This window comes from Vicugna pacos, chromosome 6, assembly GCF_048564905.1.
Source record: "Vicugna pacos chromosome 6, VicPac4, whole genome shotgun sequence".
NCBI lineage: Eukaryota > Metazoa > Chordata > Mammalia > Artiodactyla > Camelidae > Vicugna > Vicugna pacos.
Window position 1 is genome coordinate 10,230,128 of NC_132992.1, and position 13,056 is coordinate 10,243,183.

The following is a 13,056-nucleotide window of genomic DNA, read 5'->3' on the forward strand; positions in this document are numbered from 1 at the left end:
CGTGCTGCCCTTCGGTGCTGTCTCTTGTGTCGTCACTTTTGACAGAACACCAGGAAAGAGGCCTTTGAAGCTAAGTGGCTTTCAAGGAGAAAAATCTTGACCCCTCCTTCTAAGGAGAAAATAGTTTAACATTGGGAAAGAGTGCTTATCAACTGACAATCAGTTTGTTTTCTAGACATAATAAGCCATTTTGACTCTGTGATTTGTAAAATAGGGTAGAGGAGGCGAAGGCTAGGTGGGTGTTGTGTAGTGGAAAGAGCAGTGGTCCAAGCCTCTGAACACCTGAAATACAACCTTTCTGCCTAGATTCAAGAAATCTGAAACTTCTCATGTATGCTTGGTGGCTTTGTAGATCATTAAAAAAAATTCTAGTTCACTAGCCCTGCCAACATTGTTCCAAACCCACAGCCCCTTCCCAGTTTAGCCACCCCACCTCTTTCTGTTGCTCCCATGGCTCTCAGTCGGGATGACAACACACTGTGGTCAGTTCTGTGTGAACAGACCTGAATTGAAGGTGATTACACCCTAGCAGTAGGACTACACGGAGGCTTGGAGCTGTAGCCTACAAATCCTCACGTCTCCAGGAAGGATGCTCCCTAGTCCACTCTGCACAGGTGTGGTCTTTCCGAGAATGAATTTAGAAAATCTCTTTCAGTCATCCTTTTTCTTCTTCACGTCCTTCCAGACAGCACTGTTTCCTCAATTTCACCACTGGAGAGATCAGAAAACAAAGTAAATTGCCTGGATTTCAGCCCCAGCTTGGAATTTTCAGAGAGTTCAGCTCCAGCTTTATAGTGGTTGTCAAGAGGATCAGAATTCTATACCTAAATTCCTTTTTGAGGTGTAAGCACCCCACTGACGGAACATTGAGTCAGTCAGTTAGTCATTTAGCAACTAGCAGACACCAGATTATTAATACTGTCTTTTCAAAAAATATTTTTACTTATTTATTAACAGAGGTACTGAGAATTGAACCCAGGACCTCATACGTGCCAAGCATGCACTCTACCACTGAGCTATATGCTCCCCCGATTTTTAATACTGTCTTGAAGTAGATGATGTTAGAGATGAAGACGAGAGCTATCATATGCTATTATACAATCCCATGTAAATATAGAAGAAATCTAGTGTCTTCAAAGATGACCACTGCTGTTATAGTTTAATTTGCCAAAATACTAATCAAACATGTAGCTACAAGGTCTATAGATTAGGGGTTACAAATTCACAGTCTACAGGCCAAATGCAGGGTACAGCTGTGCTTAGTTTTTAAATATTACACAAAATGTTGATTTCTGTTTTCTCTTAAAATTGGAAATCTGGTAACCCTGGGCTTATGTTTATGCATAGCAACAGCCAAAGGCAGTGCTTTCCTTCTGAGTCTCTGTCACATCGCTTTACTACCACTACATGATCTGCCCAGCTTCTTTGAATATTGGGGTTTGAGACTCCTGTTATAGATGACGTGGTCCCGTCCCTCTTTTTACAGAAGAAGAGAGGGATTCAAGAAGTTAACATAGCAAATAGCACGAGGGTCTGGTTAGAGCTAGAACCAACTTGTGTTCTCAGTCCAGGGCTTTTTGCTGGGCTGCTCACGGTTATGCTCTGTGGTGAGCGTGACATTGCACCCGAGGCTTTGGGGAGGGAGAGAGGTGGTCCCACCGACAGCCGCTCTGCAGGCGGAGCAGTTTCGAGAGCATGACTCTTTCCTCTTGTAGTGGATTATGCTGTGGAGCAGGCTCACCAGGGTGTGTTCTTCAACCAAGGCCAGTGCTGCACTGCAGGGTCCCGCATCTTTGTGGAGGAGTCCATCTATGAAGAGTTTGTGAGAAGAAGCGTAGAGCGAGCCAAGAGGCGCATAGTGGGGAGTCCCTTTGACCCCACCACCGAGCAGGGACCCCAGGTAGAGACATCATAAACATTCCCTTTCTTTACTTAATCCCTGGTGAGCACAGAAACCAGATCCTCTAGTGGGACGCAACAAAGCACCGTCTTCCTTTTTCTGCTGCCCCCTTGCCCTTCTTCCTCGGCTTTGTGGCTGGAAACATGGCCAGTGAGGCACTGCTTATACGTAGGCTTCTCTTCCCATCCCTCAGTTCTGTCCTGAAAAACTAAGGGAGTAGGATCGCCTTAAGGGTACCTGGACCTTTGTGGGTAAGCTAGGGTATCTCAGCTCCAAGAAAGACCTAGGCATGGCAAGGCGGCTCTTCACTAGAGCCCAGTCCCCATCCTAACCGCTGGATTCAAGACATCCCCACAGATGGCAGTCAAGGAGGGCAGGTATCTCTCATTCCCAGAAGCCATTTATCCTTTTACCAGCTGCCAAAGATTCTCTCCACCAACCTGACCTACTCTGGGGAGACCACTTGTAGCTTGTAAATGTGGAGGGAATGAAGAGCTGTCTGATTTCCCCTCTGCCATACTGTTCTCTCTTTTCTGAATGCTTCATACACTACAGACTCAGGTGAATGTAGGTTTTTACTTTATTTACCATAGTAATTGATTGATAGCTCTGTAACTTTTGAGGGGGGGCAAGACTGACTTTGTTTTATGAACTAGGACACTAGCTTTCACTCTTCAAACTTAATCCTTTTCTCTGAAGGTGTAACAGTAGTTCCATAAAAATATACTCAAGAGGGTTTGATGTGTAGCCCCACGTACAGAGGCTGTGTGTTAGCTCATCATTGTTTTCGTCTTTCTAGTATCAGTACAACTTGCTAAACTGTTCATTTGGTTATAAGGTTAATTTTTCCCTATATAGGCAGTGAATGATCAATTAGACAGTATCTCCATCATATATAACCATTGCTTAAATCTTGAAGTGGTACTTATGATCTGGCTGTATAATCAGAGCAGTGCATTTACTGGGATCCTTGGTGTATTAGGTGGAACCACACAAAATTGCCCTCTTTTGTAGGTCAAAAATGGTTGATTAGCAGCAGTTCCCTATGATTTGACTAAGTATAATGAAGCTTTGAAAAAAATCACAAATGAGAAATTCTTGAGAAAATGTTTATTTCCATTTTCAAAGAAGGTTTTACTTGGAGTCATTAGGCAATTTCTTCTGTAGATTGATAAGAAACAGTACAACAAGATCCTGGAACTCATCCAGAGTGGTGTGGCTGAGGGTGCCAAGCTTGAGTGCGGTGGCAAAGGGCTGGGCCGAAAGGGGTTTTTCATCGAGCCCACGGTGTTTTCCAACGTCACCGACGACATGCGGATCGCCAAGGAGGAGGTATTACATACATTTTAACAACAGCCACATCTTCTAGGGCATTTCTAGTAGACAGTATTAGAGGCTGAGCTCTGTATATTTTATATACATTGTACGATAGACATAAACATGGCTATGAAATCCCAGTTTGAAGAAAAATGTTAAAGAGGCAAGCAAGCTAGATGGAGGCCAGGTGATGTGCTTCACGTGCAGTTATTGTCAGCCAGCAGAAGCATCATAGCCCATCACTGGTCTCAGTAATACACCGGCAGCAGTTCAGCCCCACCAGACGTGGGTCACCAGGCTGTTCACCGAGAAGGAGGAAGCACCCAAGCATCCTTACGCCGACGCAGGAGAGGACCAGTTGCAGATCAGCCGACAATCCAGAGCAGTAGTTCTCAGCTCTGGAGCAGCGCCGGGGGGTTAAGGAGAATGCAGTTTTAGAGCACACAGTGGAATCCAGCAATTCCAGTCAGTGGGGAGGAGTGGATGTGTTAAACTCTAAGGTCAGACTCTTATGTAATCTTATTCCGGGGAAGTTTGGGCTATTTTACAGTTATGTGCTGCTAAAAAGTTTAAACATCATTTAAATAATGAAGGCAGAATAAACTTGCCTTGAAATGTGGAAAAACAGGTGAAAGGTTGGCAAAGCAACCATGTGGGGTCACCCTGTTTTGCTGCAGATCTTTGGCCCCGTTCAGGAGATTCTGAGGTTTAAGACTATGGATGAAGTTATCGAAAGAGCCAATAACTCAGACTTTGGACTTGTAGCAGCTGTCTTTACTAACGACATCAACAAGGCCCTCACAGTGTCCTCTGCGATGCAAGCCGGGACCGTTTGGTAAGACCAGAGTTGGTCTTGTTATTCTGGCCATAACACATTCCGTGAGGGTGGAGGGGCCTTGTAATTCTCCAGAGCCAGCATGAAATAAACACACATGCTCTGGAAGAATGGGGACGGAGGACTTCACCCTGAGAAGGGGCACTTCCTACTGGCTAGATCAGGGAATCAAAGTAAACCTCAAATTATAAAATTTTCATGTGGGAAAAAGGAATTAAAAAATAAAACTTTAAAAAGAAATATCTTACCAATGGGATTATTTCTGTGCAAATAGAATTCACACTAACAGTACCATATTTTCTTCCTTCAGGATTAATTGTTACAATGCCTTAAATGCCCAGAGCCCCTTTGGGGGATTCAAGATGTCTGGAAATGGGAGAGAAATGTAAGTGTTCAAAGTTGTGGGTGCCTGCAGAGAAGTAGGGACTGCGAATAGCAGAACAGCACCAAGTTCTCTTACTCTCATCCATTCAGTAAACAACATTTTGTCTATAAGCAAAGCACACATTACAAAGATGAATAAAGCACAATACCCTTACCTGAAGTGGGAATGGAGAAGAATTAATGTATCAGTAATTCCATGTAATAAGTGCTATTACAAAAGTATGTCAAATATCTTGTAAGTACAGAGGAAAAATCAATTAATTTTGCCTAATGGGGTCACAGAAGACTTCACAAAGGAAATAACATTTAAGTTTCTTAGGAACAGGCGTTCCAGGCAGAGGGAGTAGCAAGAGCAGAGGCAGGAAGGTACAGCAAATACAGGATAATCTGGGCACAAAACAGTTCTCTGTGTTTAAAACAAAGGGCACCAACTGCCAGCCCAGGGACAAATCTGGCCCAGAGAAATGTTTTGTGGGGGTTTTGCCTCATAATATTTAAAATCTTTACCTAACATTCAGAAATGAGGGGGCTTTACGTGCAATCTGGATTTCTCGTTTATTTTCGTTCCCTATAGCAAAATTGTCTCTGCAGTTCACCCTGTTCCCCATGACTCCTGCCGCTTCTGGGAACTGAATACAGGTGCTTGCTGGTTTTACACGTACCCAGTTCACTCACTGTGTCACCTACCCACTGCCTGCGTATAAGATCTCAGAGTCTGGGGCTGCAGGACTAGGGCGTAGGATGTATGGAGAGGACTTGCTGAAGATGCAAGTGGAAACATTGCTTTAAACCCAATCTCAAGGGCCTTAAAGGGCAGAGTGGTTGCTGAGGAGATACCAGAGTTTTTAAGACCAGCGTTCCTGGCGTATAGGGATATTTTGGCAGAGGTTATGGGATGAAGACCCATTAGAAGAATTTTGCAATAACAACAATAGGTATTAATCCAATGCCTGCCCTGTGCTAACTTTATGCTGACTTTTTACCTAACATGAGCTCACTTGTTTTTCATAGTGATTCTATGGGCTAAGTACCCTTATCTTTGTATCATAGATGGTTCAGACGAGGAACTAAGGGTTAGAGTGGTTAAGTAGCTTGCCCAAGTCCCACAGCTAGTAACTGGCAGATCTAAGCTTTGAACCTAAATTGCAGTGGCTTCAAATCCACTTAGTTCCCATGATATCTGGCCAAGGAAGCATGGAAACCAGGTGTAAGGACTCCTCTGGGTCACGATCAGAGCTGGGCTGTCCTCTTGTGATGCTAAGGACCTGGAAAATAGGAGTGTGGCAGAGGCAAACTAGAAGGATTGTATCTGCAGCTTCATATATAAATGGATTTTTTGAGTGGCTTTCGAAGAATGAATTGTAGTCCACACCTTCCTGAGCTAACACCTCCCCTTACCCAAAAAACTTCCACTTTCCCTTACTTTCAAAGGAGTTGGTCCATGTTTTCTAAATCCTGTGACTCATAAGAGGAAACACTTTCCATGCCCATTCCCTTTGCCATTACTGAACACAATTAAACTAACAAGTTCTGAGTATATACTTTGTACAAAGCACGATGCTTGGTCTGTGGGGGAGGATGCAGCTCATTAAAGTGCTTGTTGGATAAATGAAATACACAACATTGAGAGAATCAAAAGAATTTCAGAAAAACCTGTGAAGTGGCAGAGGAATGCAGGGTAATAGAGACTGTGGTAAGCTGAAGTCCAGGAAACCTTTAGATGTGATCTTTTATAGGGATTTGAATTGGCCTTGAAAAGAGAAGAATATTTGAGTAGATGAAGAAAGAGGAATATTTTCTCAGGGTTGGTGGCCAAAGCAGGGTAGCAGTGGGGGAAGAGTGAGCACAGGCATTGGGAGAAATAAGTGCGGTGTTTGGGGGAAAGTGCAGTGAACCCGAAAGACTGGCACAGAGGATTTACATACTTCAGATACTGTAGCTGGAAATTTCTAGCCCCAACCCATTAAACCATGAAGTAGGTATAGCTTTGGGGCTAAGAGCAGAGTTTCTAGACTCACTGCTCAGATACATACCCTGGCTCTGCTGTTTAATACCTATGCAGCCTTGGAGGAATTACTTAATGTCACTAAGCCTCAATTTCCTCATCTACAAAATGGGAGTAATTACGGTACCTACCCCACAGGATTGCTGTGAGGAATAAATGTTAGAATCAAATATGCCAAACACCCACCAAAGTGTCTGGCAACCCTTCAGAAAGTGTGAGCTACTCTCATCATCACTGATCAAGTAGATGACTGTTATGTAGGTGATCCTTCTTTTTCTTAATAAATGTATTACTTTGGAAATGTGGCAGAATTTTTCCTAAATTCCAGTATCACCAACTTACTTTCTGTTTCTGTTGACGCCAGGGACAAACTGCTCTTGCTTAAGCCTTTGCTTCTGGCCTTCAGTACCTCCCACTTGCTTTACAGCCAGAGCCCAGACCCAATCTGGATCCTGTTTGCTAAGTTACTAGTATTCCTTCAGCTTTTATAAAGTCTTCATGTACTCTATTATCTCTTCTTAACTTGCATATGGCCTTAACTTTCTGCTTCCGCTTTTCAAGATGCAGTCAACTTACTTCATTTCCTGCCCCTGTGTTTGTGCTCTCTCAGTCTCTGAAACGTGGGGCCAAGACTGGCTCTGGGAATGCTGCTCGTATTGACTGTCACAGGTCATCAACAGGGTGCACCATGGGCATAAAATATACTTGTAATGAACAATTGCTGGTTGATGGTTTCTAATCCCAGGCTGGCGTGGACCCTCATCATGGACAAGCCTCCTCCCAGGATTCAGTCTTGTGACATTGTTCAGGTCCAGTCTCTCTCTTTCAGAAACATCACCCTTGTCTAGAAGGAAGTTCCAGGAAACACTTGGCTGCGTCAGAACCATACAGAACAGTGGCCCAGGAGCCTGGAGACTGGTCTCATTGGCACACTAGTGATGTGGCCTTCCCGGTGCAGTTGAAAAATAACTAAGGAACAATGCTCTTTGATGAGACTCACTTCATTTTGTTAAATTATGTGGTTTTTTTGTCCCTGTTTGCCCCCCAAACATGTTTTCTCTCCCTTAAATGACCTTGAGTGATAGGAAATGCTTCAAATCAAAGAACCTGCCTCGTGCTGGTCCCCTCCTCTTCCTTCGGTCCCAGAAACTCCACCCAGCCTTCCACCTGGACAGAGTTGTTGACCTCACGGCCTGCAGGCTCCATGCCACTTTGGTCCCTGACATCCTCATGCCCACCTGTGAGAGGAACAGAGAAGGGAAATAGCACTTTCTGGAAAAAAGCTCCAAGGAGGGCTGTTGGAGCCCCTGTGTGCTCCCCCACAGAGAGCTGTGGAGAGGGCTGCCCTCTGCAGGTTGCCGGATGGGCTGGCCTCTCATTCCCAGGGCCCGAGACTTGGACTGCGTTTTTCTCAGTTCTTGTCCTGCTAGTTCCATCTGTCTCAGTCCTCCCATCCTTTATCTTCTCATTTAAGCTCCCCTGAGACGAGCAGTCATAGAGCCCAGGCTGTAAAATATGTGTCACAAATCTGGGTGATAGAACGAAAGCTATGAACCAGCATTTAAAAAACTAAGGACACTGGCTTTGAAGATGAGAAGCACTGTTCAGATGCTGTGAGTCTGCAAGTGTGCACACAGTGCGTGTGTGTGTGTGCACACGCATGTGCGCACACAGCATGCATGTACACAGAAAGTCACTTGCAATCTGGAGGGGCCCTTGCTAAGCTTGACTTTCCAGGGACCACGCTCAGAAATTGTAATTTAGTAGATCTGGCCTAGGGCCCAAGATTTGCATTTTTAACAAGCGTCTGGAATGATTCTGATGCAGGTGGTCTGGGGACCATGCTTTGCAGAGTGCTATTGTAAGCCAAAGAAAAGGGCAGGAAATACACACCTTAAGCAGAAAACTCTGTTTATTTTATGGGTGAGTCTGAGTGACTTCCTAAAACGTCTGGCTGAGGGAGACCAAAGTCTAATGTCTTGCCTTACCTCCGCGTATGCCAAGCTTGGTTCACCTCTGGGAGTGTAACCAGTCTGGACCAGCAGCAGGAACACGGGCTCCTAAGCGCACTGTGCCCTGACACGGTCCAGCCTAGCAGGGGACCATACATGCTTTTTGTGCAGTAGTGGGCTTCTTAACTATGGACCTGTATTGTGCCACTGAATTTAACTGGATTAGGAAAAATTTAAGTGGATTTGAGAGAAAGCCCTGGAATGAGATGGAGAAATAGCTGAAAAATTTGAACGTCAGGGCTTTCAGAGACCTTACAGCAGTGCTGCTGAGGAGGGGCCCAGGAACCACCCGTCTCAGGCTCTTGGGCTCCTCCCTAGACCAACTGGAACAGAATTTTTGGTGGGGTGTGGTGAGGAACCTACAATTTAAGCAAGCTTCATGGGTGATATGTATAATGAGGTTCAGGAACTGATGTCAGAGAGACACCTGGGTACCAAGAAGATGAGGGTGACTTGGCTGGAGTCATACAGCCATTTAATGCAAAGTTGAGTTGGCACTCCCATCTGCTGACCTCCAGCCCCAGTATTCTGCTCTATGTACTGCCCTAAGGCCTCTCACTGGCTTTCCTTGAGGCCTGGGCCATGGGCTTTTATGGCAGATTTGAGTCCATTCCTCTGACAGTGGGCTGTGTGGGCCACGCAGCTGATGGCTGCCTGGGACCTGAGAGAGAAGCACCTCCAGTCCAGCAGAATTTTCTGTTGCTTTGAGCACCCAGAGATTTGGGATCTGCCAGTAACACTCGAAAACAAGGTTTCTGGCTCTGTAGACTTCATTACATTCGTCATAACCTAGTTTGAGGTCTGAGTGGGAGGAAGGTAGTTCAGGGTTTGTCCCAAGTGCGTGCACAAGCAAGGGAACAAGAAGGGAGTAACCATGCTTCAAACAGGAGGCAGATGATGTCCATGATGAAGAGACACATGCACAATTGCCCAAGGGCAGGAAAAAGTCCAGTGAGAGCCAGAGCTGAGCTGGTAATAAAGAGACAGCCTGGATGGAGCCATCAAGGGAACCATATACTGAGTGGGGCAGTCCCATTTATTCTTCTCATTCCTGTGAGCAGAGTGGCCAGTACAGATGACAGAACAGTGCGCTTGCCCCAGCCCCTGATGTCCTTGGTGGGGAATGTCAACTCAGGCACCGCTGGTGCTCAGAGGAGCGGCTGGCAAAGTGAGGGGAGCCTTATGGTGGGCCGTGGAGCAGGATGAATCTTCCACAGCAGGTCTTCGCTGTAAAGCCCACTTACAGTCACTTTGTACCTTTTATATAAGACTTTTAAAAGACAGCCTTTCTTATCTCAAATATATCTCCACATGTCTTTTGTTTTTTGCTTTCCCTGGCAGAAACGGCCTGTCAGCAGGGTGGACGGGGGTGGTGGGGATAGGAAGAAGCCCGCTCCCCATCCTTCCCCCCACAGTTACCCAGCGTCTTCCTTGCGCCTGATGCCGCAGGCCACACACTAGGTTTGGGGGAGGAAAGAAAGGAAGATCAGTAAGATACAGTTCAGTGGGGGAGACAGCTGCTCGAGCAGCCCCTCTCCTCCCAAGGTAACAGTGCTGTCAGAGGTAGAGGTGGGTACAGGTGCTCTGGATACAGAGGAGGAGGAGGGGCTCCTTCTGCTGAGAACTCAAGGAAACGCTTCACAGAGGAATGACTTTAAAAAAAAAAAAGAAGAAATAAGTTCAAGTATTTTATCAAAAAAATAGGAGAAAAAGATATTACAATGAAATAGAGGGGGGAAAGGCAATTAGAAAAAGGTAAAGATGAGGAACCAGAGAAGAGGGGGATAGAAAAGGGGTATTGTAGCAGCAAGGGTGTAGCCACACCCCAGAATCCTTAAAGCAGCAGTTAGAGGGACTGCATCTCCTGGGGCCACCTAGACATGTGACCTGGCTCCCAGCCTCACCCTCTCAGGTTCAACCACCTGCAGGCCCCTCAGAGGCTGGGACCAATTATTTAGTCTCTCCTTCACCCAACCCAACACAGTGCTGCCCCATAGTAATAGCACAGTAAATGCTTTAACAGTCCTTGGTCCATGACCACAATCCTAGAGGGCGCCGTAAGCCAGGAGGGGAAGTGGCCAAAGGCAAGTCCTGGGGACAGCTTGCTCACGCCTCCCAGTTCTTTTCAGTTGTTTTGACTCCCTGGCTCTGCCCTGGCTGTGGGCTGTTGACAGTGTTTATGGAGGATTGTGTCTGTGAGGCATCGCAGATGACTTGTGCTCTTCCCTGGTAGGTCTCTGGGTGTTTGTTTCCACTTATTAAACCTAAGGACCATCAAGGAGGAGCTGAGAATACCAAGCCAAGAGGACCCTAGCCTGGGAATCTCACGGCTCCCTTTCAGTTGAAGTAGACTGGATCTCCGAGAGAGCGCTCAGAGCACAGGCACATCCCGGGCGCCCAGTGGCAGGACGTGGGGTTTTGAAGAGGAAAGCCCAGGTTGGGCTGCCTGGGCCTCTTGGTACCTGATCCTGCCTGTTCCTGTTTTTCAGGGGAGAATTTGGTTTGCGAGAGTACTCAGAAGTGAAGACTGTGACGGTAAAGATCCCCCAGAAGAACTCTTAAGATGGCCAAGAAGGAAGGTGACGGCCAGCCTGCACGACTCACTCTCCCCCTGCTCTCCCTGTGGGGCCTAGCTCTCAGGAATCCAAAGTTGATACTCAGTCCTTATTTAAAGATTTAATGACAACAGGTAGGCCAGGCCAGTTATGCATAACGAAAGCAAGCCAGCTGGGCGTGGTTTCTTGGCACTCGTGAGGGGTCACCTTGATGCTACCAAATACGGGGGAAGTGGGATGAAGGCACCAGGAGTGGTATCAGGCGCGTCCAGTATTTCCTTCTGAGTGAGGGAGCTGTATAGTTTGATGCCTTTTGTCACAAAGGACTTTCCTCCTGAGGAAAGGTAGCCTTTCCCACTGCCTTCATTTCCCCTCCCAGACCCTCCCTGCTCACCCACCCCTCCCGCCCCTCCATAGAGATCTCAGCTGAGCTCATTTGGGGCAGATGTTTGGGCCGGGAACAATTTTCCAAAGTTTTGCAGCCAAATTACCGTTTCATGTTATCCATTTCTTCAAAGCAAAACATGAAATGGTTTTAGTTAGAGCCAGACCAGACTGAAAATGCCAGGAGCTGGTACACTGCAGATGTACTGAAGAGTAAGAACTGGGGCTATTCCCAACCCGGTCTGGTTTTCTTACATCCACTAATAGCAGAGTGAAAGATCAGGAGGAGGGAGCTCCAGGGAGCGTAACGTGGTGTTCTCAACCTCAGAGCTCACGGCATGGTTTGGAGAGTGTGCTTGTGTGTGTACCTGTGTGGTGGGCGGAGGGGGGACATTTAATTCTTTCTTGGTTATCCTGGAATAAGGCAGGGGGTGGGTTGTTTTTCATGGGTTGATAAGATCTTTCCCAAAGCTTATCTTAAAATCAACCCAAAAAAATGATCTGAGTAGGCTCGAGAATTTGGAAAAAGGTAATGCTGGGTGCCTTGCAGAAATAATTCCGTCTCCAGTACTGGCTAACGATTCCTATTATGTGAATTATTTCTGCACTTGGAATGGATAGCTTCTTCTGCTCCCCAGTCCCCAGCGCAGAACACTTGTCAGTCCCAGCGCTATGTGTGTTGCTTTGGTCTATCATGCCCTAAATCTGCTGGCAGTAACCTTGTAAAACCTGGCCAGGCCCGGAGGTTTCTTTCTCCGTTTGCAGAGTTCCAGTGTGCCACGATTACCACGCTCCCTCAGAGCTCCCCTTGTCACGCCCGTGGCTCGTCCACACAGCATTCCTGCCCCCTCTCCTCTCAGCCGCACTCGCCTCTTCTGCTCTCCAGTGAAGGCACCATTCGATGTGGCAGTGTCAGCTTCCTTTCCTTTTCCCCTCTTTCCAGCTGCCAAATCTAGTCCATTCTCTAACCTAGACGAAGATCATTTATTTAAAAGTACCAAACATAACCTAGAGTATATGAAATATGGGCAGCACATATGTAGCCTTCTGTATTTAATGGTTTTCTGCTTTCTAACCATACCGGTTCTCTATTTATAACCCTCGTCTGTTCATGATGTTCTAAAGAAACCTCTACTTGCTGTAACTGACAAACGACAGTGGCCGGACGCCTTGAGAGATGCCACGTTTCTGAGTTCTTTCATGTGAATGTCATGCTCTCCTCCTGTAGCCTGTGTCCAAGTGAACATATCCATTAACCAGCTAGTTACCTTCAAACTGCAATATAGAATGTGAAAATGAAGATTTATTTCTTTTAATTTACTTAAAAAGAAACCTGTGCTAGCAATAAAGCATTTATATTGTGTACTCTCGGGATCACTGGGCTGTGTTTATCAGTGTCTTTGTGTCCTGCTGAGTCCATCTGGGTCCTTCTCTTGGCTGCTGGGCTTTTCAGGTGTGTTGCTGTCTCTGGTTACTGAGCAGAGTCTAGAGGGTGTTCTTACAATGAGATAAACAAGACCCTTATTTTCTGACACTATTTAAAACCCGTGTATACATACAGTTCTGTGTGGCAAACAAGTATAACTGTGTGTGAAACATATGCAGTGACAGTTTTCATTCACAGTAGCCTCCGTGAGAGCTAAAATGTAGAGGAGCCTTGTTCT

The 13,056-nt window shown here is 46.1% G+C and overlaps 1 protein-coding gene across 6 annotated transcripts in view; it reads left to right on the forward strand.

Moving 5' to 3' along the window:
- ALDH1A2 (aldehyde dehydrogenase 1 family member A2) overlaps positions 1 to 12,757 on the forward strand; it is a 274,620-nt gene extending 261,863 nt beyond the window's left edge. For 5 of the 6 annotated variants that reach the window (XM_072962340.1, XM_031672730.2, XM_072962341.1 and 2 more), the window contains 5 exons: positions 1,716 to 1,900; positions 3,068 to 3,232; positions 3,895 to 4,052; positions 4,363 to 4,437; positions 10,943 to 12,757. In XM_072962340.1, the coding sequence (XP_072818441.1) occupies positions 1,716 to 1,900; positions 3,068 to 3,232; positions 3,895 to 4,052; positions 4,363 to 4,437; positions 10,943 to 11,015 (656 nt within the window). In that variant the 3' untranslated portion in view covers positions 11,016 to 12,757. The remainder of the gene's footprint in view (positions 1 to 1,715; positions 1,901 to 3,067; positions 3,233 to 3,894; positions 4,053 to 4,362; positions 4,438 to 10,942) is intronic. The other variant, XR_012073270.1, reaches the window with a different exon arrangement.
- The last annotated feature ends 299 nt before the right edge of the window (positions 12,758 to 13,056 follow it).